This window comes from Sus scrofa, chromosome 6 (assembly GCF_000003025.6).
Source record: "Sus scrofa isolate TJ Tabasco breed Duroc chromosome 6, Sscrofa11.1, whole genome shotgun sequence".
In the NCBI taxonomy this organism is placed as follows: domain Eukaryota; kingdom Metazoa; phylum Chordata; class Mammalia; order Artiodactyla; family Suidae; genus Sus; species Sus scrofa.
Window position 1 is genome coordinate 166254872 of NC_010448.4, and position 24905 is coordinate 166279776.

General features: G+C 42.9%; 1 protein-coding gene across 1 annotated transcript in view; it reads left to right on the top strand.

Moving 5' to 3' along the window:
- The window catches only part of ZSWIM5 (zinc finger SWIM-type containing 5), a 187876-nt gene that overhangs the window by 116745 nt on the left and 46226 nt on the right, over nucleotides 1-24905 (top strand). The window contains exon 2 of the mRNA XM_021096754.1: nucleotides 18315-18671. Within this exon, the coding sequence (XP_020952413.1) occupies nucleotides 18315-18671 (357 nt within the window). The remainder of the gene's footprint in view (nucleotides 1-18314; nucleotides 18672-24905) is intronic.

A 24905-nucleotide genomic window follows, 5' to 3' on the forward strand; every position in this document is an offset into this window, starting at 1 on the left:
ACTGAGAGGTGGGGCTGTGATCCCACCTGGATTGTTGTTTGCCCTGGGGTGCTAACTGACGGGTGGGGCCAGATTTTCCCAAAATGGCCACCCCCAGAGAAAGGTAGCTGCTGAATATTCCCGAGAGCTTTGCTTTCAATGTCCTTCCCTCACAACAAGCCACATTCACCCCTGTTTTCCCAGGATGTCCTCCAAGAACTGCAGTCAAGTTTGACCCAGATTCCTATGGAGACCTCACTCTGCCCTGGGACCCAGTGCATGTGAAAGTCTGTGTGCACCTTTTAAGATTGGGGGTCTCCGTTTCCCCCAGTCCTGTGGAGCTCCTGCGCACAAGCCCTGCTGGCCTTCAATGCCAGACGCTCCAGGGGCTCTTTCTCCCACTGCCAGATCCCTGCACGTGAAGGTTTGATGTGGGGCTCAGAACTCTCACTCCTGTAGGTGCATCTCTGTGAACCAGTTAGTTTTCAGTCTGTGGAGCTTCCCACCGGGAGGTATGGGGTTGTTTATATCGCAAAATCACCCCTTCTACCTCTTGATGTGGCCTCCTCTTTTTCTTCTGGAGTAGGGTATCTTTTTTAAGGTTTCCGGTCCATTTGGGTAGAGATTGCTCAGCCTTTAGTTGTGAATTTTGTTGTTTTTAGGAGAGAAGTTGAGCTCCAGTCCTTCTATTCCGCCGTCTTAATCCTCTCTCCAAGCCTGTCTTTCAGTTCATTCGCCACAGTCCTACCAGAATGATCTTTCTAAAACATAGATCGGATCATGATATTGTCTTATTTCAAATAATCTTTTAGTGGCTCCTCTTGTTTTCAGAAGAGACTCGACACTCCTGTTTCCTTTATATTCTCATCCCTCCCCACCTCTCTGGGCACATCTCTCCATCCTCTTCTTACATTCCGCCCTCGGCCATAGAAAACTGCTCAAAGTCACATGTAGAGGCCACTATTATAGAAGTATAGGTGGGGGGGGTGATACTGCTACTAATAACAAGATTTTTTTCAGCAAATGTAAGATTGTGCCAGTCATTATTTAGAGCAATTTATATATAATAGCTAACACCTAATATGGCACATACCATGTAACAGCACGTTTCTCAGAGCTTAACACTTTGCCACACCAACCAGAGACACGTGGCTTCTTAGGTTCATTTAAACATTCAGACTCAAGACTGTAAAAGGCCTCACTTGACATCAGTCTACTCAAAAAACTATAGGATATTTCAAAACTTAAGTACAAGCTACAGTAATCAAAACGGTATGGTATTGACATAAAAGACATATAAACAAATGGAATAGAATACAGAATCAAGAAATAAACCTCTATACAAGGAGATTCTGCTGAATAGCATTGAGAATTTTGTCTAGATACTCATGTTGCAACAGAACAAAGGGTGGGGGAAAAAATGTAATTGTAATGTATACATGTAAGGATAACCTGACCCCCTTGCTGTACAGTGGGAAAATAAAAAAATTAAAAAAAAATAAAATAAAATAAACCTTCTCATACATGATCAAACGATTTTTGACAAGGGTACCAAGACCATTCATTGGGGGAAAGTCTTTCAGCAATCAGTGCTGAGAAAACGGTGTCCACATGCAAAAGAATGAAGTTCTTTACTTAATACCGCATACAAAAACTGACTCAAGAATTCCCTTGTGAAGCAGCAGGTTAAGGATCCAGCCAAAGTTGTCACTGCAGCAGCTTTGGTCACTGCTGTAGCATGGTTTGATCTGTGGCCAGGAACTTCCATATGCAGTGGGTGCAGCCAAAAAAAAAAAAAAAAAAAATTGACTCAAAATGGATCAAGGACCTAAATGTAAGACTTGAAACAATAAAACTCTTAGAAGAAAACAGGACAAAAACTTTTGGACACTCTTTGGATTTGGCAGTAATTTCTTGGACATAACACCAAAGGCACAAGTAACAAAAGAAATTGAATTTCATGAAAATTAAAAATTTTGTACATCAGAAGATATTATCTACAGAGTAAAAAGACAACACAGAGAATGGAAGAAAATATTTGCAAATCATGTATTTGATAAGAAATTAATATCCGGAGTATATAAAGAACTCCTAAAACTCAACAACAAAAAACCAAACAACTTGATTCAAAAGTTGGGCTAAGGACTTGAATACACATTTCTCCAAAGAAGATACACGAATAGCTAATAAGCACATGAAAAGATGCTCAACATCACTGATCATTAGGGAAATGAATGCAAAACAAAACTCTAATGAAATACCACCTCACACCCAGTAGGATGGCTATTATTAAAAACAAAAACGGGGGGGTTCCTGTTGTGGCGCAGTGGTTAACGAATCCGACTAGGAACCATGAGGTTGCGGGTTCAATCCCTGGCCTTGCTCAGTGGGTTAAGAACCCAGTGTTGTCGTGAGCTGTGGTGTAGGTCGCAGACACGGCTTTGGATCTTGCATTGCTGTGGCTGTGGCGGAGGCCTGCGGCTACAGCTCTGATTAGACCCCTAGCCTGGGAACCTCCATGTGCCGAGGGAGCGGCCCTAGAAAAGGCAAAAAAAAAAAAAAAAAAAAACCAGTATGGAGTTCCCTTCGTGGTGCACTAGAAACAAATCCAACTAGGAATCATGAAGTTGTAGGTTCAATCCCTGGGCTCAGGGGTTAAGGATACGGCATTGCCACAAGCTGTGGTGTAGGTCGCAGACACAGCTCGGATCTGGCATTGCCGTGGCTGTGGCTGTGGCCGGCAGCTGTAGCTGCGATTAGACCCCCAGCCTGGGAACCTCCATATGCCGAGGGAGCAGCCCAAGAAATGCAAAAAGATCAAAAAAAAAATGTTAAAAATACAGAGTTCCCATTGTGGCACAGCAGAAACAAATCCGACAAGTATCCATGAGGATGCAGGTTCAATCACTGGCCTCCCTCAGTGGGTCAGGGATCCGGCGTTACCGTGAGCTCTGGTGTAGGTTGCAGATGAGGCTCGGATCCCATGTTGCTGTGGCTGTGGCATAGATCGACAGCTGTAGCTCCATTTCGACCCCTAGGCTGGGAACTTCCATATGCCATGGGTGCAGCCCTACAAAGCAAAAAAAAAAATTTTAATTGAAAAAAATAAAAATAGAATTACACATGGCCCAGCAATTCTGCTTCTGGGTATAAACCCAGAGGAATTGAAAGTAGAGTTTCAAAGGGATATTTATATATCCATGTTTATAGCAGCATAATTCACAATAATTAAAATGTGAAAGCAACAACAGTGCCCATTGATGGATGAATGGATGAGCAAAATGTGATAATACATAAGTTGGAGTATTATTCATCCTTAAAAAGGAATAACGTTCTACAGTATGCTACAGTATGAATGAGGACATTATGTTAAGTAATTATGCCAGTCCACAAAAGACAAATACTGTTTGATTCCACTTATATGAGGTACTTAGAGTTGTGAAAATCCTAGAGACGCAAAGTAGAATGGTGGTTGCCAGGGACTTGGGGGAGGGAAGAATGAAGAGTTATTTTTTAATAGGTATAGAGTTTCATTTTACAAGGTGAACCCCTTGTGGGGATGGATGAAGGTGATGTTTGCACAGCGGTGTGAATGTATCTAAAACCGCTGAACTGCACATTAAAAATGGCTCAGGTGGAATGTTATGCGTATTTTAACGCTATTTTTTAAAAAAATAAAACAAGGTGTATAGGATAGGATCCAAAGCTTGCTAGCAAGACAGCATCGGGCATTCTTCAGTGAGAGCTGTCCACACAGCTGTCCAGGAGCAGCTCTTTTCCCCATTGCTCTAGGTGATGCTCGAGGAGAAAGAAATGAGATCCACATAAGACGGGTCTGGGAGTTGCCCTGACCTAAAACGCTCATGTCCCACAGGAGTCAGCATCTCTTACAGCAGTACCATAGGCATGATATTTAGGGTCCCCATAAGGTTTTTCCAAGTTATGGGTCACCACTCAAGGGAGCCTATAGATTTGGCACACAATAGGTATTTATAATTCTTCCAGTTTTAACCAGTCAGGTGTCATTGTAAACCATCGTGTTGCTTAAGAACATAGTTGAACTTCTGCCTTTATCAAGTTTTCAGGGGAACATCGTTAAAAAGATAATCAAAAGTCAATGTCTCGTGAAGAAAGGGAAGAGTTTTGTTAACCCTTTACCCACACACATTAACCCGTTTATTCCTTACTACAACAAAATAAGGTAGTGAATATTATTATCGCTTTTTATAAATAAGGAAGCTGAGGTACAGAGAAGTTAGGTTCAAGGTCATACAACTATTAATACAGATGCTAGAACATGAACCCGGGCAGTACAACTTCTAGCACGTACTCTTTTAACCCTTGTGTTAGGCAGAATAATAGCTTTCCAAAGATGTCCACACCCCTGTCACCAGAACCTGTTCGTATGTTATGTTATATGGCAAGGATGAATTAAGTGGGGATTAGGAGTTCCCATCGTGGCGCAGTGGTTAACGAATCCGACTAGGAACCATGAGGTTGCGGGTTCGGTCCCTGCCCTTGCTCAGTGGGTTAACGATCCAGCGTTGCCGTGAGCTGTGGTGTAGGTTGCAGACGCGGCTCGGAATCCGAGTTGCTGTGGCTCTGGCGTAGGCCGGGGGCTACAGCTCCAATTCGACCCCTAGCCTGGGAACCTCCATATGCCGCGGGAGTGGCCCAAAGAAATGGCAAAAAGACAAAAAAAAAAAAAAAAGATCACAGTGGGGATTAAATTTACTACTAATCAGTTGACCTTAAGATGGGGAGATGGAGGCAGAGGCAGGTGATGCAGTGTCAGACTGCTTTAGTGGAGGCGTAGCCATGACTGATAACGAAGATGGAGGGACGGGGTCACCAGCCAAGGAAAAGCTGGAAAAGGCAGGAAAATGGATTTTTTTTTCCTCTAGAGACTCCAGAAGAGACAGCCTTACAGACATGTTGATTTTTAACCCAGTAAGACCTATTTTTGGACTTCTGACTTCCAGAATGACGGGACAGTAAATTTGTGTTGTTTTAAGCCACTCATTTTGTGGTATTTTGTTATGGCAGCAGTAGGACACTAATACAATCACTATACTATACTGCATCTCAAATTATACTGTACTTCGTACTGCCAGGCTTCCTCACATTGCTGGTTTGCTTCTGCATGTGACATTCTGCCTCCTTGCCCCACTTCTGGAAGCTCTTTTATGCCCCCCACCCCTCAGTCTAGATTGGTTATTTCACCCCTGTGCTTCTGATTCTCTCTGTAGCACGTCTCCTGTTGCGTGCCAGATAATGGAGCTCTCTGCTACCTGTCCACCACCTCACCTTTGTGTCACTACTGCCTGCAAGTCTCTCCTGGACCCCAGCCCCTCAGCCTGGACTCGTTGTTCCTGCTCTGTTTTCTTATAATACCACTTGCTGACCCTTGTTATAACATTTACCTTCCCAATTATAAATATTTACTTGCCTGTTCTCCCACTAGACACTGTTCCTTCTTATCTTGGTATCCTTGGTACCCAGCCTGGTACCTAGCACATTTTAAGCACTTAAATAGTTTGATGAATGACTCAATTATTCTGTCACTTAGAATTGCTGTTGGAATATTATATTCATCCTGAGGTTAAAAATCAAATTTTTTTCTCTTCATCAGAGTACAAAAAATAGGAAAAATAGCTTACTGTGGCCACCATCAAAAATAAGGTAGTAAACCTGCTGATCTAAGGTTTATCCCTTTCAGCATTCATTATCTCAAGTGAGCATTAATTTTCAGCACTATTTCCCTAGATAATAGCCTGATCATTTTTCCTTTTCCCTTCAATTTTGCATGAGAAAAAAAAATCAAATATTTCACCTGGTATAATGTTTTGGTCCAGACTGGGATTCCACTATGTAGTCCTGGACCTTTGAGCCAAAGAAACTTCTTTGGCTTTTGGTCTTCCTGGACTTTCTAGATTTTTATCTTTTGTTTTTACCTTATCTCAGGTAAGAGCATTTCCATTCGCCTTCCAGGACGCTACATGTTCATGCCTACAAAATATTCTACAGGCTTCTTCACCATATTCTTGATCTCGGGGTGCCTACATGAACTACAGAGGAACTCCTGAATCTAGACCTGGGGTATTAGAGAAAACTCATCTAGCTTTGTCTCTTTCTCCTATAGGCTCCTTAGTAAGCAAATTTTCTGACTTAGCAGAAGGAAACTTTTCTTTTCCTTGATGTCACTACCTTCTGAGTACACGTGTGCTGTAATTCTGAGAGTAGGGCCAGAGTAAATTGAACTTTAGTTGAGATCATGACTGTTTATATACAGATCTAAACTCAATTTATAGATGAGAAAAATAAATTACATCACACAGAGCCTGGGAACCGATAATGCACAGTTCACATCTTAGATATTTCAAAGGTGGTTCAGGGAATTTTTCTAAAGAATATGCATGAGGACAGGAATATTCTGTTTAGCAGTTTTGTTCCCTGCCTTTGGGGTTGGAGCAGCAAAGGAGTTAAAAGCCACATAAGAACAGGGGGCACAAGGAAATACTAGCTGGTTGATGGGATTGTACAGCAAGAATGTAATTTTGGTTCAGAAGAGTTGCTGACACTGGAGATTTTTCCAGTGAAGAGCTGCTCTTTGGATCCAGTGGATGATGTGAATGCATTTAGAACCCCGAGTGGAGACCTAATGAGAATATCTTCTCTTCAGTGGGTGTTTGCATAGAATCAGGTTACTGTACAACGTGGAAAAATGGGTTGCTCCAGTTTCTAAACAAAATGAAAAGCATTGTGCTAATTGAATTTGTTTTGACATTCTTGCTGCCCCACACAGGTCAAGTTGCAGGATAGAACAAAAGAATAAAGCTAAAGGGTAACGTGAGGCCTTGACCAAAATGCTGTAAATGTTAGGAATGGTGTTCCTACGGCCTTTGAATCCTTTAGATAAAGAGTGTCAGAGGATTAAGGTTGCCTAAAACTTAGTCTTTTGATTGCTATATGAATTTGATTGCAACTCATGTAATATCTATGCATAGGCATTTTTCTTTAAATCTTCTGAGGTCAAGGCACTGCTCAAAATGAGTGGCTCTTTAGATATTGGAACAAAGAAGTTAACTGCAGTTATAGTCAGAATACTAGCATAATAATAGCATTTTTGAGTACTTATGATATGCCAGACACTATTCTAAGGGCTATATATTAACTCATTTAGTATAATTTCAGTATATCCTGATGATTTGATTCCGTGCGTACCATCTTGAGAAGTAGCCAGTTTTTACTCTTGGAGAAGGGTACTTGGGTAATTTTTAATGCTTTAATATAAATCTGAATATTATTTTGAAGGCTCTCAAAAATAAGCATTTGATCCCTCAGTGTTTTGGTTGATCAAAAACAGCTATGTGTATCCTTCTTTTTTTTTATTTTTTTTTCCCACACCTGTAGCATGTGGAAGTTCCCAGGCCAGGGATCAAACCCATGCCATGACAGTGACCCAAGCCACTGCAGTGACAATGCTGGATCCTTAACCCACTGCACCACAAGGCAGCTCCTCTCTTCCTTTTGAAAAGGAGTTTATTGTTTAGGTTTTGTTGTCTCCCATTGATGAAGACTGCTAAAGGGAGCAGGGTAATATCTGAAATCATTTTACAATTATATCTTGCCCTTTTCTCTGTTCAAATCCGTAACCCAAGTGGTAGTTATTACCCTGTAACATCCTTTTTGGCAGCATGTGTACCTTATATGTGTGCACTTTGCTTGTGCAAAGAACTGCTTAAGGAGCGAGGTATTTTTCCCCAATCTGTGTTCACATTTGTGAACTGAGGAGCAGTCATCTGATCTGCAGTTCTTAATAGATCGGTTATCCATCAGTACACAAGACATCTTGTTCTGTAAGTCTTCTGATCCACAGAGTGGCAGGAGCAGGGGAGGGGGGGATGAATTTATCATTTTCAAAGTGATTGTTTTATGCATATTTGACTTTTTAATGAATTTTTCCAACAAATCCTTTCCATTTTACTTTTTTCTACATAAACTCTTTCTAAAGTAACGGGAAAGTAACTCAGTCCTTTAAAATATACACCTAATCCCCTTAAGAGAGACCCAAGTAAAAGAGCCCTGGAAAACTGGGTAATGCAAGGGTATCTCTAAGTGAATGCCTGGGCTTGGGAAACCTCATTGTTCTTTAACCGTTGCTGGCACAGATGGGGAGCGGAGACCATAGCTGCTGAAGCTTGGTGCTGAGACGGGCCTGTGGCTGCTCTTCAGAGGTTAATACAAGGAAAACCTCTTGATTTGCCAGAGGAGTCTGGGATGGGAGCAGATGGCCGCAAGAAGGGCCCTCCAGCTTACTCAGCTGCTCTGAGAAGCTTAGGGTGACCTCTCTAATACAAACAAGCCAAATAGCTCTCACGGTAATGGGGCCGCATCATTTGTGTTCTCGAATAACAATCCTGCTCCTCACTTTGCAACCTCTCGCACCCTCACCCAGTGTGTGAGCGCCATCTGCTTCCCGTGAGCTTATATAGGCGCTGGCTCTGGCCAGTTGGGATTGCTGTTGACGATGTCTGTGGGAAACGTGCTCTTTCCGCATTCCTCTCACATGAGTCCGGTAGGCATGTAAGTATCATTATGTCTGTTAGCATCATCAAGAAACGGAGGCAAGGAGGCGTTGAGGGGTATTGGAAGTAGAATTGAAGCACCCTGATTCCCCAACTCTGTATGGAATGGTATGAGTCACACACCCGCTCCAGTGCTCTCGTTTAGGCTGCGGTTATCCAGCTTTTGAATAAGGCTTTCTGGAGGGGAAATTGGTTATTTTGAGGCTATCACTTTCACTGTTTTAAGCCTTTGTGTGGCTAACGTTTTGCTAGGTGACAGAAAGGAAACAGAGTGGCTGCTGGTATACTGCCGTGGCCTTCCAGGAGACAGGAATTAAAGGTCTAATTTATACTATAGAGTTTCATCAAAACCAAATTTACTCAAGGGGAACGCTCTCATTCAAAGGAGTTACCTAGTTTATGTATCTGTGTGTGTATACACTGAAACTGACTATAAGAAAAATTATTCTCTTTGTAAACCACAGCTCTCCTTTTCCCTGCCATTGGCGGAAGCTACATTCATTTTCATGCATTAGCACCTGCTCAAGGGTCTGGAGAATCAAAAGAGCAACGAGCAAAGTGGTTTTAATTGCCTAAGCTTTCCTAAAGGCTGTCTTGCACTCAGCAACACAAAAGACTTTGAATGGTGTCAGAGAGCTGTACTTAGAAGTGCTTTCCCGTCGAACTTTCAGATGATTCGCACACTGTCCTGAGATGTTGTCTAGTACAGATGAGTTCATGAGCCCATCTTCATTCCACCCGCCAGCATCACAGGGCACTTGTCAGTTTCAGCTGCCTTGAACAATCGCCCAGGAAGCCAAAGCAAAGTCAGAGTTTACTGACCTGTCACTAGTGCATCTTTGTAGAACTGTGCTTGCTGATTACTTTTATAAAATTGTGTACAGAAGTTCCCAGCGTGGCGCAGTGGTTAACGAATCCGACTAGGAGCCATGAGGTTGCGGGTTCGGTCCCTGCCCTTGCTCAGTGGGTTAACGATCCGGCGTTGCCGTGAGCTGTGGTGTAGGTTGCAGACGCGGCTTGGATCCAGCGTTGCTGTGGCTCTGGCATAGGCCGGTGGCTGCAGCTCCGATTCAACCCCTATCCTGGGAACCTCCATATGCCGCGGGAGCGGCCCAAGAAATAGCACAAAAAAAAAAAAAAAATGTGTACACATAATTTATAACTGTATAGTTGTATTCAGTCTGTTGTAGGAGTTAAGAGTACAGGTTCTAGAGCCAGTCCACCTGGTTAAAATCCCAACTCTGCCTTTTACAAGCTGTGTGATCTTAGACAAGCTCCTTTACCTCTCTGAGCCTCAGTTTCCTCATCTTAAAAAGGGCAATAACGGCAATAATAGGAGTTCCTGCTTTGGCACAGTGGGTGAATGATCAGGTATTGCTGTAGCTGTGGCTCGGATTCGATCCCTGGCCCAGGAACTTCCTTATGCCACGAGTGCAACTGAAAAAAGAAAAAAACGGGGCGGGGAGGTGATAATAAACAAACCCAGCTTGTGTGCTATTGTGAAGATTTAATTCGTTAGTACATGGGAATTACTTAGAACACTCTCTGGCACATAGTAAATATCCAGTAATTGTTAGCTAAAAAACTGCTCATATTTTACCTTTTAAAAAAATGCATTGAAAATTAGAAGAAGAATAGCTATCCATTTGAGGCATAAATATGAATTATAGAAAATAATCTTGATGCTTGCTATTATTAGCTTGTGTACAAATTATTACTTTGCTCACTATCCCAGTAGAATTGTTTAATTATTATTATTAGGAGTTCCCATCGTGGTTTAGAGGAGACAAATCTGACTAGCATCCATGAGGACACAGTTTGGATTCCTGGCCTCACTCAGTGGGTTAAGGATCCAGGTTGCTGTGAGCTGTGGTGTACGTTGCAGACGTGGCTCATCTGGACTTGCTGTGGCTGTAGTGTAGGCCAGCAGCTGCAACTCCGAATCGACCCTAGCCTGGGAACTGCCATGTGCCGCAGGTGCGGCCCTAAAAAGACAAAAAACTATTATTATTATTAATTTTGGCCATGCTTGTGGCATGCATAAGTTCCCTAGCCAGGGATCAAACTTGAACCACAGCAGTGACAATACTGAATCCTTAACCACTAGGTCAAACAGAAACTCTAGAATTGTTTAATTAGGCTGATTTTATTTTAATTATAAAATCAGGGATTTTATAAACCTGATTAGTTAATTCTCTGTAAATCATGAATGTGGATATATAAATTAAAGCTTTGGCTCAGTGTTCATTTATTCATTCATCCGTAAGTAAATGCTTTTTAAACCCTTATAGTGTACCTGATATGAAAATACAGAGATGAAGCAACGTAACCCTTCTTTCAAGGAGTTTAAATCTAAAAGGAAAAGGCAAATATAAAAGCTATTAATTACACTAATATCAAGTGCTGTAAGAGAGATATGACTGATAAAAAAGCTCAAAAAGAAGTATTTAATTCTCCACGGAGATCAGAGAAGATTCCCCAGAGTAGGTATCACTTGAGTTGAGAATTACGGATACGGAGGCGAGAAGATCACACTTGGTACAGGGACGTAGAGACTAAGACAACCCTGCATAGTCAAGTCTGCAAGTAATTTATTGTGTTGAGTGTGTTGAGAAATGGTGAGAAGCAAGTCTGAAGCGATAAAAAGAGGCCACGTCGTAGTTAGAACTGTACCCTGTAATCAGTGAGGAACCGTTTGAAAGAGTTAAAGCATTTCAGGTCAAGAAACATTGTCATAGTTTTTTGTTTTTGTTTTTTGTTTGTTTTTTTTTTTGCTTTTTACGGTCGTACCTGCGGCATATGGAAGTTCCCAGGCTAGGGGTCGAATCGGAGCTGCAGCTGCAGCTGCCAGCCTGCATCACAGCCACAGCAACACCAGATCCAAGCCACGTCTGTGACCTACACCAAAGCTCACGGCAATGCGGAATCCTTAACCACTGAGCGAGGCCAGGGATGGAACCTACATCCTCATGGTTCCTAGTCAGGCTTGTTTCCGCTGCACCACAATGGGAACTCCCATAAATGTTTTTTCTATGCCAGATTCTGTGTTAGCTACCAGGACTATAAAATGAATAGGTCTGTTCATGTTACAGAAGATAGGTAGAGGGAATAAGACTTGGAGGCAGGAAGATTAGTTAATCCAGGCCGGAGATTATTATGGTCTTGGGCTGAGGCGGTGTTAGGCCAGTGAAAGGGAAGGGGCTCGAATGGAAAGATACTTAGGAGACAGAATCCACATCATTTTGTGACCCTCGTGGATATGGAGCAGAGGGAGGAGCTAGGATGCCTCCCCGAAGCCCTGGCCCCCACCTGCTTCTCCAGCCTCACTGCACACTGCTTTACCCTCTCGCAGCTGCTAGTCCTCTTTACATTCTGTGAACATTCCATGTTCCTCCTGGCCTTAGCACTTCTGCATATGTGCTTTTTTTTAATTTTTTTATTGTTATTTCCCCAATACAATTTTTTTTTTTTTTTGCTGTATAGCATCGTGACCCAGTTACACATACATATATAGATTCTTTTTTCTCCCATTATCATGCTCCATCATAAGTGACTAGACATAGTTCCCAGTGCTACACAGCAGGATCTCATTGCTAATCCATTCCAAATGCAATAGTTTGCATCTATTAACCCCAGCTCCCAATCCATCCCACTCCCTCCCCCTAGGCAAAACCACAAGTCTGTCCTCCAAGTCCATGATTTTCTTTGCTGTGGAAGGTTCATTTGTACAATATATTAGATTCCAGATATAAGTGATATCTTATGGTCGTCGTCTTTCTCTTTCTGACTTGCTTCACTCAGCATGAGAGTCTCTAGTTCCATCCATGTTGCTGCAAATGGCATTATTTTGTTCTTTTTTATGGCTGAGTAGTATTCCATTGTGTATATATACTACATCTTCCTAATCCAATCATCTGTCGATGGACATTTGGGGTTTTGTTGTTGTTGATGTTTTAGGGCTGCACTTGTAGCATATGGAAGTTCTCAGGCTAGGGGTCAAATCGGAGCTGCAGCTGCCAACTATACCACAGCCACAGCAATGCCAGATCTGAGCCACATCTGCGACCTACGCCACAACAACACCAGATGCATAAACCACTGAGTGAGGCCAGGAATCAAACCTGCATCCTCATGGATACGAGTCAGGTTCTTAACCCACCCCGCCACAACTGGAACTCCTGCTTTTTTTTTTTCTACCTGGAGTTTTCTTTACCACTCTTCTGCCATTCCCCATCCTTTCACCTGGTTAATTCTAATTTATTCTATAAAATTCTGCTCAAAATGTTATTTCCTCAAGTATCCCATCCCTCACCACTCCTGTCCCTAAACCAGGTCGGTGCTTCCATGTTACACACGATCCTAGCATTCTGTACTTCTTCACAATTAGAATTAAATAATTACCTGTGGACTTAGTTGTTGAATATCTGTCTCCCCAGCTAAATATAAACACCATAAAGCTGGGGATCTTTTGGTCTTTTCACAGATGTATCCTTGCGACCGAACATAGCAGATCTTTAATAGTTATTGGTTGAATGACTTAACTAACCTTGATTTAAGATAATATTTAAAAGATCAAAATTAATATCTTTAGATGTTTTGGCTCTTCGAATTTCTTGTGGTCTCTAAAGGGAAGACACGGACTGTAACGTTCTGGTTGCTAGATTGAATCTGCCTGGGGAGACCATGTATTGCATGTTCTCTGCCGTTTGCCCCTGCCAGGATTCCAGTTTGCTGTCAGTTTGGTGATTGGGTGTCATGGTAACTGACTGTATGTAAACAAAGGGTGAAAATTGAGTTAGTATGATTTAGCCATGTCCTAATTAAAAAAAAAAAAAAATTTTTTTTTAAGGAGCAGTGCCAAACATCACTCTGATTTTCCTAAGCCACAATACGAAGTTGGAGTTTGGGAAGCATTATAGTAGAAATAAATTGCTCGGTGCTTAGACTCTAAAGCCAGACTGCCTAGGTTCAAATCCTCACTCTGCCCCTTACAGGCTGTGTAAAATTCGACAAGTTAAATCATTTCTCTCAGCCTCAGTTTCTTTACCTGCCAAGAATGGAGATGGTAGCACTAAACACGTACCATTGTGGTGAGGCTGTAAATGATGTGATGTTGGTAAAAGAGCACAGGGTCAGTGTGCAGAACTGAAGTGATGAGGAGCTACTTTCTTTTTAAATCCAAAGAAGCAGTTGGGCTGTGTTCCAGAAGTCTATTAATTTGAAGGCAACTCCTTACACATTTACTTTTCCTCCTTTTTATTTCTTTATATTGTCTTTTTATGGCCACACCTGTGGCATATGGAAGTTCCCAGGCCAGAGGTCCAGTCGGAGCTGCAGCCACTGGCCTTCCCCACAGCCACAGCAACCTGAGATCCAAGCCGCACCTGCAGCTTGCACCACGTGAAACTCACGGCAATGCCAGATTCTTCACCCACTGAGCAAGGCCAGGGATCAAACCCACATCCTCATGGATACTAGTTGAGTTCATTAACCGCTGAGCCACGATGGGGGATTCCTACTTTTCCTAGTTTTTAAAGCCTAAGATGTGTCACTATGTGAATTTGAGGTCATTTTAATTTCTGTTATCATGAGTATAATCATGCAATAAAGTTGGGGCAAATTGCCTAACTTGTCTGAGCCAGTTCCTCATCTGTGTAATTATTTCATTTTCTCTTCTGCCCCCTACTATTTGATTCTGAGTCTTGGCTTGGCTGCTTCCTGGCAGAATGACCTTGAGCAAGGTACTTAACCTCTCTGTGCTTGTGTTTCCTCGCATGTGAAATGGGAATAATAATAGTCATCAGTCAGGGTTTTTCGGAGAAATGAGGAATTGGCCGACACAATTATGGGAGCTGACAAGTCTGACCTCCGTAGGGCAGGCCATCAAGCTGGAAATTTGGGGGTAGGATCTGATGCTGCTGTCTTGAGGCAGAAATTCTTCTTTCACAGAGAAACCTCACTTTCACCTGTGAGGCAAGTGCTTGGATGAGACCCACCCACATTATTAGGGATAATTTCCTTTGGTAAAAGTCAGCTGGTTGTCGATGTGAACCACATCTGCAAAAGCCCTCCATAGCAACACCGATCAATTAGGTTTTGATTGAGGTAACTGAGTTCTGTAGCCTAATCAAACTGGCATCTAAAACTTACCGTCACACCTACTATCAAATTCATAAAAATTGTGGAAATTTAATGTGTGGATGCATGTAAAGCACTTAGATTCTGACACCTAGGAGGCACTCAAAAAGAGAAGCTATTATTATATACTCTTTAAATCCTCAGAGTACTCTGGCTCTAGAAGAGATAAGAAGATTCAGTGATGGTTGCTATGAAATTATGTCTGTGCTGGATTGAACCTTGAAGGTCTTCTTCACCAGCCTCTCATCTTAAAAATATGCTTGCTGAGGTCCAATCAGTTTTTCATACTGCAACAGAGTGATTTTGCTTTTTTTTTTTTTTGTCTTTTCTAGGGTCACACCCGAGACATATGGAGATTCCCAGGCTAGGGGTCTAATCGGAGCTACAGCTGCTGGCCCACAGCAACATGGGATCCGAACTGTGTCTTCGACCTACCCCACAGCTCACGGGCAACGCCAGATCCTCAACCCACTGAGCAAGGCCAGGGATCGAACCCGCAAGCTCATGGTTCCTAGTCAGATTCATTAACCACTGAGCCATGACAGGAACTCCCTGATTTTACTTTTTGATAGTGATGAGCAATACACAGAGTAAGCTCTGCCCTTGTAGAGCTTACATCTTAATAAGATACCCATTGTTTCTGTCCCAACTCTAACCAGTATTCTTACTCGTTTTCATGTAGGAAGGGAATGAAAGAATTGGGTTCAGAGACTGCCCCTGAGCAAGCAGAAAGGTTTCTACTCACCTTTTAGATTCAGAGCTTGGAACCCATGCTTTTCTCACAGAAGCACCATTGTCTTATTTGAAATTTTAAAGTAGTCCTTCAGGGTCTCTTCTCACCAGGACTTAAATCATTGCCTAAATACTCCTGAGGGCCTGAGGGGAAACAAAAATGGACTTTCTTAGCACCGGGTTTTCAACCACTCTAAAACTCGGCCATTGGGGAGTTGTCTCCAATTTCCTTGACATGGAGACCCAATAACAAAAACTGCATGAAAGCATGAACAGTAAATCTTTAGGACACGTTACAGTTTGACCAAGTACTTTTAAGAGACAGGCAGAGCAAGTGTTATTGTCCCCACTTTATTAAGGAGGAAGCTTAGGCTCAGCGTTACAAAGTGAGTTGACCCAAACTACTCTGGCTGCTTCCGTCCCAGTGTAGTGCGCTCTCTGTTGTGTCATTTTGCAGGCCATCTCTAGGGATAGAAATCTGATGAGCTGCTTCTCAATCCTGCAGCTCTCTCTCTTCATTTTAAGGTGAAGGCAGTCTCTGTCCACACGTAGTTACATCTGAATGTAACTTTTTTTACTTTGCTTTAAACAAATGACAATAAATATTTTTAAACCTGCAACTTCGTTGAGAAAAAGCCTCTGGGAACTTTTAGCTGTATATCCGAAGGCTATGAAGTTAGCCAGTTAATGTTGATACTTTTCTTGCTCTGGAAATTCATCTTAACTGTTCAAGTAATGTGCACCTTTCCTAGGATTGGACCTAAATGTGCCTTTAATAGTGTTAATTTTGCTAGTTTTTATGAGTATGTTTATATATTTAGGTCTTATTCTGTAATTAACCTTAATTATCTGAAACTTAAACTTTGGAACATTTTTTCCTTCTCATTTTAAAATTCTTAGTATACATGTATGTGTAACGGGTCACCTTGCTGTACAGTAGAAAATTGACAGAACCCTGTAAACCAGCTATAATGGAAAAAATAAAAATCATTATAAAACAAAAAAATAAATAAATAATTTAAAAAATAAAATTCTGCCAGTTCACAGTGGTAGCTCTGAAACATATATGCACCTCTCATCATTTGCAGATATTTCTCTAATAAATACAAGAATATTTAAAAATTGCTTTTATATTCATAAAGCAAAGTGCCTTAAAAAAGGAAAGTCTCTGGAGTTCCTGTTGTGGCTCAGTGGTTAACAAACCTGACTACTCTCCATGAGGACGAGGGTTCGATCCCTGGCCCTGCTCAGTGGGCTAAGGATCTGGCGTTGCCATGAGCTGTGTAGCTTGCAGAGCAGCTCAGATCTGGCATGGCTGTGGCTGTGGTGTAGGCTGGCAGCTATAGCTCCCATTGGACCTCTAGCCTGGGAACCTTCATATGCCTCGGGCACAGCCCTAAAAAGCCAAAAAAAAGGAAAGTCTCTAAAATTAGCCTCACCTCACCTTTGTTCCCCTCTCTGCATACCATTTGGTGCAACATATCACGTATGATGTACCAGTGGGGAAGTTGTCTCCGATTATTGTCATTTAATCATGTGCTATGACTTTCGAGGACTTTGTCCAGGACTTTGTCATGGAGTCTTTCAGAGGTAGGGTAATATAAAAAAAAAGAAAAGAAACTTTGGAATCAGTCAGACCTGTTTCCAAATCTTAGATATATCATTTGCTAGCTGAGAGGCCTCAGGCAAATTATTTAACTTTTGAGCCTCAGTTTACATACCTTTAAGGGAAAAATAAGACCAACTTCATAGGATTGTTATGATAAATTATTAAATGTACCCAACACAGTTCCAACAAATATTTGATATTCCTCTCCTTTCTTCTGTTAGCATTCCTCGGCCTAGCCATCTGATACTCAAGTCTTAATAAACTTGGGTTGAATGATTGTTTGAAGACATGTTTTGTCAAAGGAGAAGAATCGTATTTAGAGAAGTAATAGTATTATGGGATGAATTTGCTATTGAATTTGACCTTTTTTTTTTTTTTCAATTTAGTTATAACTTTAAAATGTATTCTCTAGGAGTTCCCGTCGTGGCTCAGTGGTTAACGAATCCGACTAGGAACCATGAGGTTGTGGGTTTGATCCCCGGCCTTGCTCAGTGGGTTCAGGATCCGGCGTTGCCGTGAGCTGTGGTGTAGGTTGCAGACGCGGCTTGGATTCGTGTTGCTGTGGCTGTGGTGTAGGCCGGTGGCTATGGGTCCGATTGGACCCCTAGCCGGGAACCTCCATATGTCACAGGAGCAGCCCAAGAAAAAAGACAGAAATGCATTCTCTGTACATTTCAAATTGTTGGCGCTGTGTGCTAGTGAGCAGAGGGGTAAAACTGCATCGCCTCACTGCGCCAAGGTCTTTGCTTTCAACGTCGTATGAGGCTTCTTGCCTTTCAGCTAGTTCTCACCGTCACCACTGTGGAAATCTTTGTTTTGGGGAGGTAACGTGGCCCTCTCTTCCCTGTCTTTCCTCGGGACATTCTTCTGGCTCCTTTCATTTATAGCACTTACCTTACCCTAGATTGTGCTGACATTATTTGTAGACTTGTCTTTGGCCACAAAGAGCTCAAAATCTACTACAGAGGTTCCTGACTTACTCCAGCCTTGTGATTAACCTTTTCGAGACTGTGACAGAAACTATGAAATGTGCCCCCCTGAAGAGTGTACATATGTCCAAACAAAAGTCTACTTTGGGGAAACTTTCAGGGATTCTTTTTCAAGATTGTCTGTTCGTTAAGAGCAGCACCTGGGTGTCACTGACCTTTGGCAGAGCCTCCCCTGTACGTAGGAGTAATCGTTTTTGAATGGACGAATTGAAATGCAAAATGACAATCTTCAGGTGTCTTCCTGCAGAATCTCTAAACACATCTTCTCTGTTTCCATAGGCTTCCATCTCAGCGGCACAGTAACTGAGCCGGCCACTGCTTCTGAACCAGCAGTGACTTACAAAGTTACCATCAGTTTTGATCGATGCAAAATCACTTCGGTGACATGTGGCTGTGGGAACAAAGACATCTTCTACTGTGCTCACGTGGTGGCGCTCTCGCTCTACAGAATCCGTAAACCAGACCAAGTCAAGTTGCGTCTTCCCATCTCGGAAACCCTTTTCCAGATGAATAGGGACCAGCTACAAAAGTTTATTCAGTATTTAATCACGGCACACCACACTGAAGTTCTTCCTACTGCACAGAAACTGGCAGATGAGATTCTGTCCTCCAACTCCGAAATCAACCAAGTCAACGGTAACTGTACAGTATTTCTGTTGTTAAAAACTCTGTGTTGTTGCTTTGTTGCATATTTAGAGATTGGGGTACTTTTGCAGTTGTATTCACTTAACCCGAATCAGCTCATTCTATCCAAACTCTTGATTCAGTCTGTTTCTTAAAGCAGTCCAGTTGTCTTCGTCATAAAGGTTTGGTAAAAAAGGACAGAGGATGTGAGAGTTACACATTGATTTAGTTTATGGACGTTATTTGTCCGTACAGTCCCTGCCCATGGGAGCCTGGAATATTCAGGAGTGAGAGGAAACATGAAATGATTTGTGTCATCCAGTGAACTGAGATGGATATGAGGATCTCGCTGCATTTCGGGATCCTGCGTAACAGGGTTGCTCTGCAGAGCATCTGTTAGGATTGTGTTGATGAGCGTTGTAAGAGGAGGCCGTGTGAAGGAGAAAGAGTCTGTTTACCTACTCATTCAGCACCTGCGCTACGTACAGGGCTGATGGTGGCGGGCGTAAAGCAAGCATGGTTCCTGCCTGCAAGTAGCTTATAATGTAGTAGAAAAGCCAACTAACTCTAAAATAAATGCTTGCTTTTATTATGAATCCAGGTTGTAGACATTTAATCAGAGGAAACCATTGAAGAATTTTGATAAGAGGGGCCTTATGAGCCACCTTTTCGTGTGTTTGTTAGGTCCTACTATGTTCTAGGCATCATGCAAGGGACTTCATGTATGTCTATATATGTTAATTCATTTAGTTTTCGAAACTCTCCTGCAAGGTGGGCGTTAGAATCATTTCCACGTTATAAATAAGGAAATTATTGATAACCTAGGCGCACCCGACTTCAGAACCCCAGTGTTTTATGCTCCTCTCTACTTTCGCTTTTGTTTGTTAAAGTAGAGTTGGTTTTCCATGTTGTGTCCATTTCTGCGGTACAGCAGAGTGACCCAGTCATCCGTATGCGTATACCTTCTTTTTCTCATATTATCTTCCATCAGGTTCTATCCCTATATCCACAGGGGATTGGATATAGTCCCCTGTGCTGTACAGTGGGACCTCACGTCTCTGTCTTTAGACGATAACTTTGGTATTAGTGTGAACAGGACAGTGAGACCAGGTGGATGGTCTGTATGGTACTGCAGTCTGCGTGCCAGGGGGCCTGCCTTCCCCACTTGTGCCGTAGAGCTAATCAAGTCCCGCATACAACCTCCCCACTCCTCAGAAACAGGGATAGTCAGACAGGCTTCCAGGAACTTGTGCTAACCAGCGGAAATAACCTTCTTTTGCTTTATCCTCAGAGTTGTAGAGTTTACTTGATAACTGAGCTCTCTCTATTGGAGAGTTACTGTTAAAGAGTAGCTTTATTGGAGGTCCTATCACAGAGCAGCAGAAACGAATCCGACTAGGAACCACGAGGATGCAGCTTCAATCTCTGGCCTCACTCTGTAGGTTAAGGATCTGATGCTGCTGTGAGCTGCGGTGTAGGCTGCAGACGCAGCTTGGATCTGGCGTTGCTGTGGCTGTGGCATAAGCCAGCAGCTGTAGCTCCGATGAGACCCCTAGCCTGGGAACTTGCATGTGCCATAAGCACAGATCTAAAAAAGGCAAAAAAAAAAAAAAGCTTTTTTTCTTCCTATCCTACATTAGGAGGCTCTTCTTTCTCTGGCCTCCTTAAGTCTAGAGTTCTCAGGAACCTGAGTTCAGCTCCATCTCCAGGTCTGTAGCACCACAACTGGGCTCTGGTTTCCTGCCTCATTCCCACAGATATGCCTGGAATTCTTGGCTATATCCAAGCTCTCTTGCCTTCTCTTGAACTAACCATCTCGGTTGAGGACCTTTATTGCACCTGTTTTGTTCACCACCATTATCACCAGAATCTTCCTCTTTTATCACTGTGCTAAAGCAGCCTTTGTCCCTTGTTACACCTCCTGTCTCGGCATTTTATTATTTGTCTGCAGTTAGACGTAAGTTGCCATAGTGAACCTGAGCTGTTATCCTCAACCTTCTCCAGGAACTACTACTTCTGTACCTGTGTTCATCCAGATGTTTCTCCCAGACTATCACTAGCTTTCTCTCCCAGGCCTCCTAGCATTCCCCAAGGTCTTCCCTAATATATTGCTAATGACCAGTGCTGATATAGGCAGTGATACTGAAAATGATGGGGAGGGAGGAGTGGAGATGGGTTAGAGGCAGCATGGACTGGATTCAACATCCGAGTGCATAGGGTGAGTGGGCAGTGAAGACAGGGAAGGTGAGAGAAGACTGAGCTCTAGAATGTCCAGCTAGGATGGCTGGACTTGATAACAATATTGCCATTCACTTAGGGAACGCAAAGCGAGGAATAAATGTAGGAGGAAGATTAATTCAGTCTAAATTTGAAGTGCTTGTAAAGCAGTTAGGTAAAGATTTCTGATACGCAATTGGATACCTGGATCTGGAACCAAGGACAAAAGTCGGAAGTTTGGAGTTACTAGCATGGAGATGAGCTTTGATGTCATGTTTCTGGTCCCTGCTAAATCTCTAGACACTTAGAACATCTTTTCTTCTCTCTCTCAGGCCCTACTCCTTACCCAAATGGACTTACAAGGCAGGAATAAGATTTCTAAAGCTGCTAGCTACCTGCTTTTAATCCCAGGAACGGATCCAGACATGCTCTCCTCTCCACATCCCCAAAACTGTTACTGTTACTAATCCCTATACGTGGTTTTAACTAGACTTTGTCTTGTCCCCTTTGGATTGATGGCTTAGTTTGGACTCTCCTTGCAACTCATCATTTAGCATTGCTCCATTCTCTGTTTGTGATTTGCCCTGCCAACTCCGTACCCGGAGATGCTCCGGCATACAGCATCCTGGCCAGGGCTTCAGTTGCTGCTTATCCGTAGAGAGAGTTCGGATACCAAGAGAAAAGTAAGATAACTTGAGAAGTCAGGTCAGGAGCCATGTCTTACAAATGTCTGAGTTTCCATCACCAAGCATGGTACATGGTGCTTGGAAAATAGGAAGGATTTGCTGAATGAATACAGCCATGCGTATGCAGTACAGGAATTAAGCAAAATAGAACTCCCTGTGTTGTATTTCTTAAAGATTAATCTTGCATTTTCTCCTTTTATTCTGCATGATCTCCACAGGCCCTCTCAGCCACATCCTTAACCCTAATATCATCTGTGTACCATGACTCACAGTTGGTTTTCTTCCATATCACAGACATCCCCACAATCAACGTATCCCAAAGATGCATTTATCTTCTTCCTCCAAACTTGCTCCATAAATGGCACCAACATCAGCTCCTGATCCTGATAGAAACCTGGGAGTCGTCTCTAACACTTGTTTCTCAATTCACGCGCATTCCAGTGCAAGACCTGTTAATGTTACCGCCCATCATCCTCCACTTCTCCCTATTGATAGAGGCAACATTGTAGTCTCCCGCCTGAATTGCTCATATATCCTTCCAGCTGATCTTTCCATATCTGCTGTTGCTCCCTCCTGTCCCGTGCTCCACACAGCCATCCAGAGTAACTTCTCTAAGGCAATGCCACACTTCATGCTTGTGGGTCAGCTCGGTAAAGAAGAGGAAGATTAATGAATGGGCCTTGCAGGTGGCCACCCGGGATTCTTTTTTGGCCACCCCATGGCCTATGGAGTTCCCGGGCTACGCAGCAGCTGCAGCAACACCAGGTCCTTTAATCCACTGTGCTGAGCAGGGGATCAAACCTGCATCCTCCTGGTGCTTCCAATCCCATTGCACCACAGCCAGAACTCCTCACCCAGATTCTTTAGTGACTTTGTGAAGCTGATACAATGTGTGCAGCTTATCTTGTGGGAGCATGATTGAGAGCAAAGCTCTGGACGTCCTCAGCTCACGTCCCACCTCTGCCACTTCCTGGTTATGCCACCTTCGTGCATTCTTCAGCCTTTTTAAGCATTAGTTTTCCCATGTATATAGTGGAGACATAATGCCTATCTCATAGCATTATGATGAAAATTAAAGAAGATGTGAATAAAAAAAGTAACTTCTCTATAACTATAGATTTTGTCCTATCACTTCCCTTTTTTTTTTTTATTTTTATTTTTTGTCCTTTTGCCATTCCTAGGGCTGCTCCCGAGGCATATGGAGGTTCCCAGGCTAGGGGTTGAATCGGAGCTATAGCCGCCAGTCTATGCCAGAGCCACAGCAACGCGGGATCCAAGCTGCGTCTGCAACCTACACCACAGCTCACGGCAACGCCGGATCCTTAATCCACTGAGCAAAGCCAGGGATCGAACCTGCAACCTCATGGTTCCTAGTCGGATTCTTTAGCCACTGCGCCATGACAGGAACTCCTATCACTTCTTGTTTAAAATCCTTCAGTGGCCTCCTGTTGCTCTTAGAGCGAAATCCAAATTTCAAAACTTGCATCATCTGGCTCTTGCCTTCATTTTCTTATGATACTCCCTGTCTTTGGAGTACTCTTCCTATTTTCTCCCCCTTATGGTAGATGTACTTAATCACCAGAATAATTTATGGCTCCATGTTTTTTTAAGCAAAAAATGCACACACATTTCCTCCAATCTGCCGAGCTAACTCCTCTTCACTCCTTAGGTATTCACTTAAATGTCACTTTCTCAGCAAAAACTGATTTGACCTGTCTTTCTTTACATACACATATGTACATGTGTGATTATTTGCTTGGCGTCCCTTCCCCAAACTCATCTATCACCTTTGCAGGAATGGGGACTGTATCTATTTATTTAAGCCTGTGTATCCAGGTCCTGGCGCATAGGAGGCTTTCAGTAAATATGGAACAACGGAAATGTCAGAAAGTCCTCCTCGGGGCCTCCTGCCCGTTTGTGCTCTCCCATGTGACTCTCATTTCCTAAGTAGTCACACCAACTCCTTAACAATTCGTTACCTGAGTGCCTCACATATTGACTTACCCCCTTTTTTTCTGCAACCACACATCTTGGCAGCTCAGTTTCTTATCTCCTGCGTTCCTTGTAGACCAGAAAACATTTACACAGTTTATCTTCCTTTCTCTGCTGTCAGATAAACCCTTTTGAAATCTTAGGTAAAATTTTACTGTTAGTAGCTCTCTGGGCTTTGCCTCAACCCTAGCCCTGTCCCAGCAGCTTTCCCCTCGATACTAACAAACTGTGCTTCAGTTCTTCCGCAGCTACTGCTACACCTCCACCTGGGCTCAAAAGAGTCACCAGCTTTCTCCATACTCCTTCAGCTCCTTAGAGGGAGTGTCATTCCACACCTCTTACCAGTTGACTAAGGCCAGCTGCCCTGGGAGACTGGGTCCTGCTCCTGATTTTTCATAGCCCAATGGAACCACCCAAGGGTCAGAACTGGTAGACAGTCACCTCTGCCCTTGCTTTTGGAACGCCATTGCTGCTCTTTCCTCACCAGCAAGATACTCAGAGGCCCAATCCTTGGTTTATACCTAGTTTATCTCATTTTGTTTTAGTCCTGTCTCTGTAGAGCGACTGAAAACTAGAATCAGAAGTGAGACTCTGTAATCCGCATTTTTAACACGAACCCTAAATGATTAACATTTGTGAATCACTGTAGTGGTGAGAACTCTATTCTCACTGGGGAGGAAGTTCATTATTCTGACCTAACCTACGTTCTGTGTGGTAGACGGGACCAAGAAAGGATTCTGCTATTTTCAGACACACCATCCAGCTCACATTCAGAGCCCGAAGCCAGGTGGTAGATCCCAATAGTATAAGGCTAGAGGCCAAGATACAGCCTCGTGGTGAAGAACACAGACCTTGAAGAGAGGCCAACATGTAGAACCCAACTCATATTTCCTTCTGTTGTATTACTTACCTGATTAAGCTTTAGCTATTTTCATTTTAAAGTTGGAATGATAAAACACAACATTGTAAATCAACTGTACTCCAATATAAAATAAAAATTAGGCGTTCCCGTTATGGCTCGGCAGTAGCAAACCTGACTAGCATCCATGAGGACGCGAGTTCGATCCTGGCCTCACTCATTGGGTTAAGGATCCAGGGCTGCCGTGAGCTGTGGTATAGGTCGTAGACACGGCTCGAATCCTGCATTGCTATGGCTGCAGCTGCAACTCAGATTTGACCCTTAGCCTGGGAACTTCCATATGCTGAGGGTACAGCCCTAAAAAGAAAAACAAAATAAAAATCACACTTAAAATTTACATAAAAATTAAAAAATTAGGATTGTCATACCACCTCATAGAATTGTTAGGAGGAGAGTTGATTAGAATTTACTCTAGGGATATTCCTTGAGTGC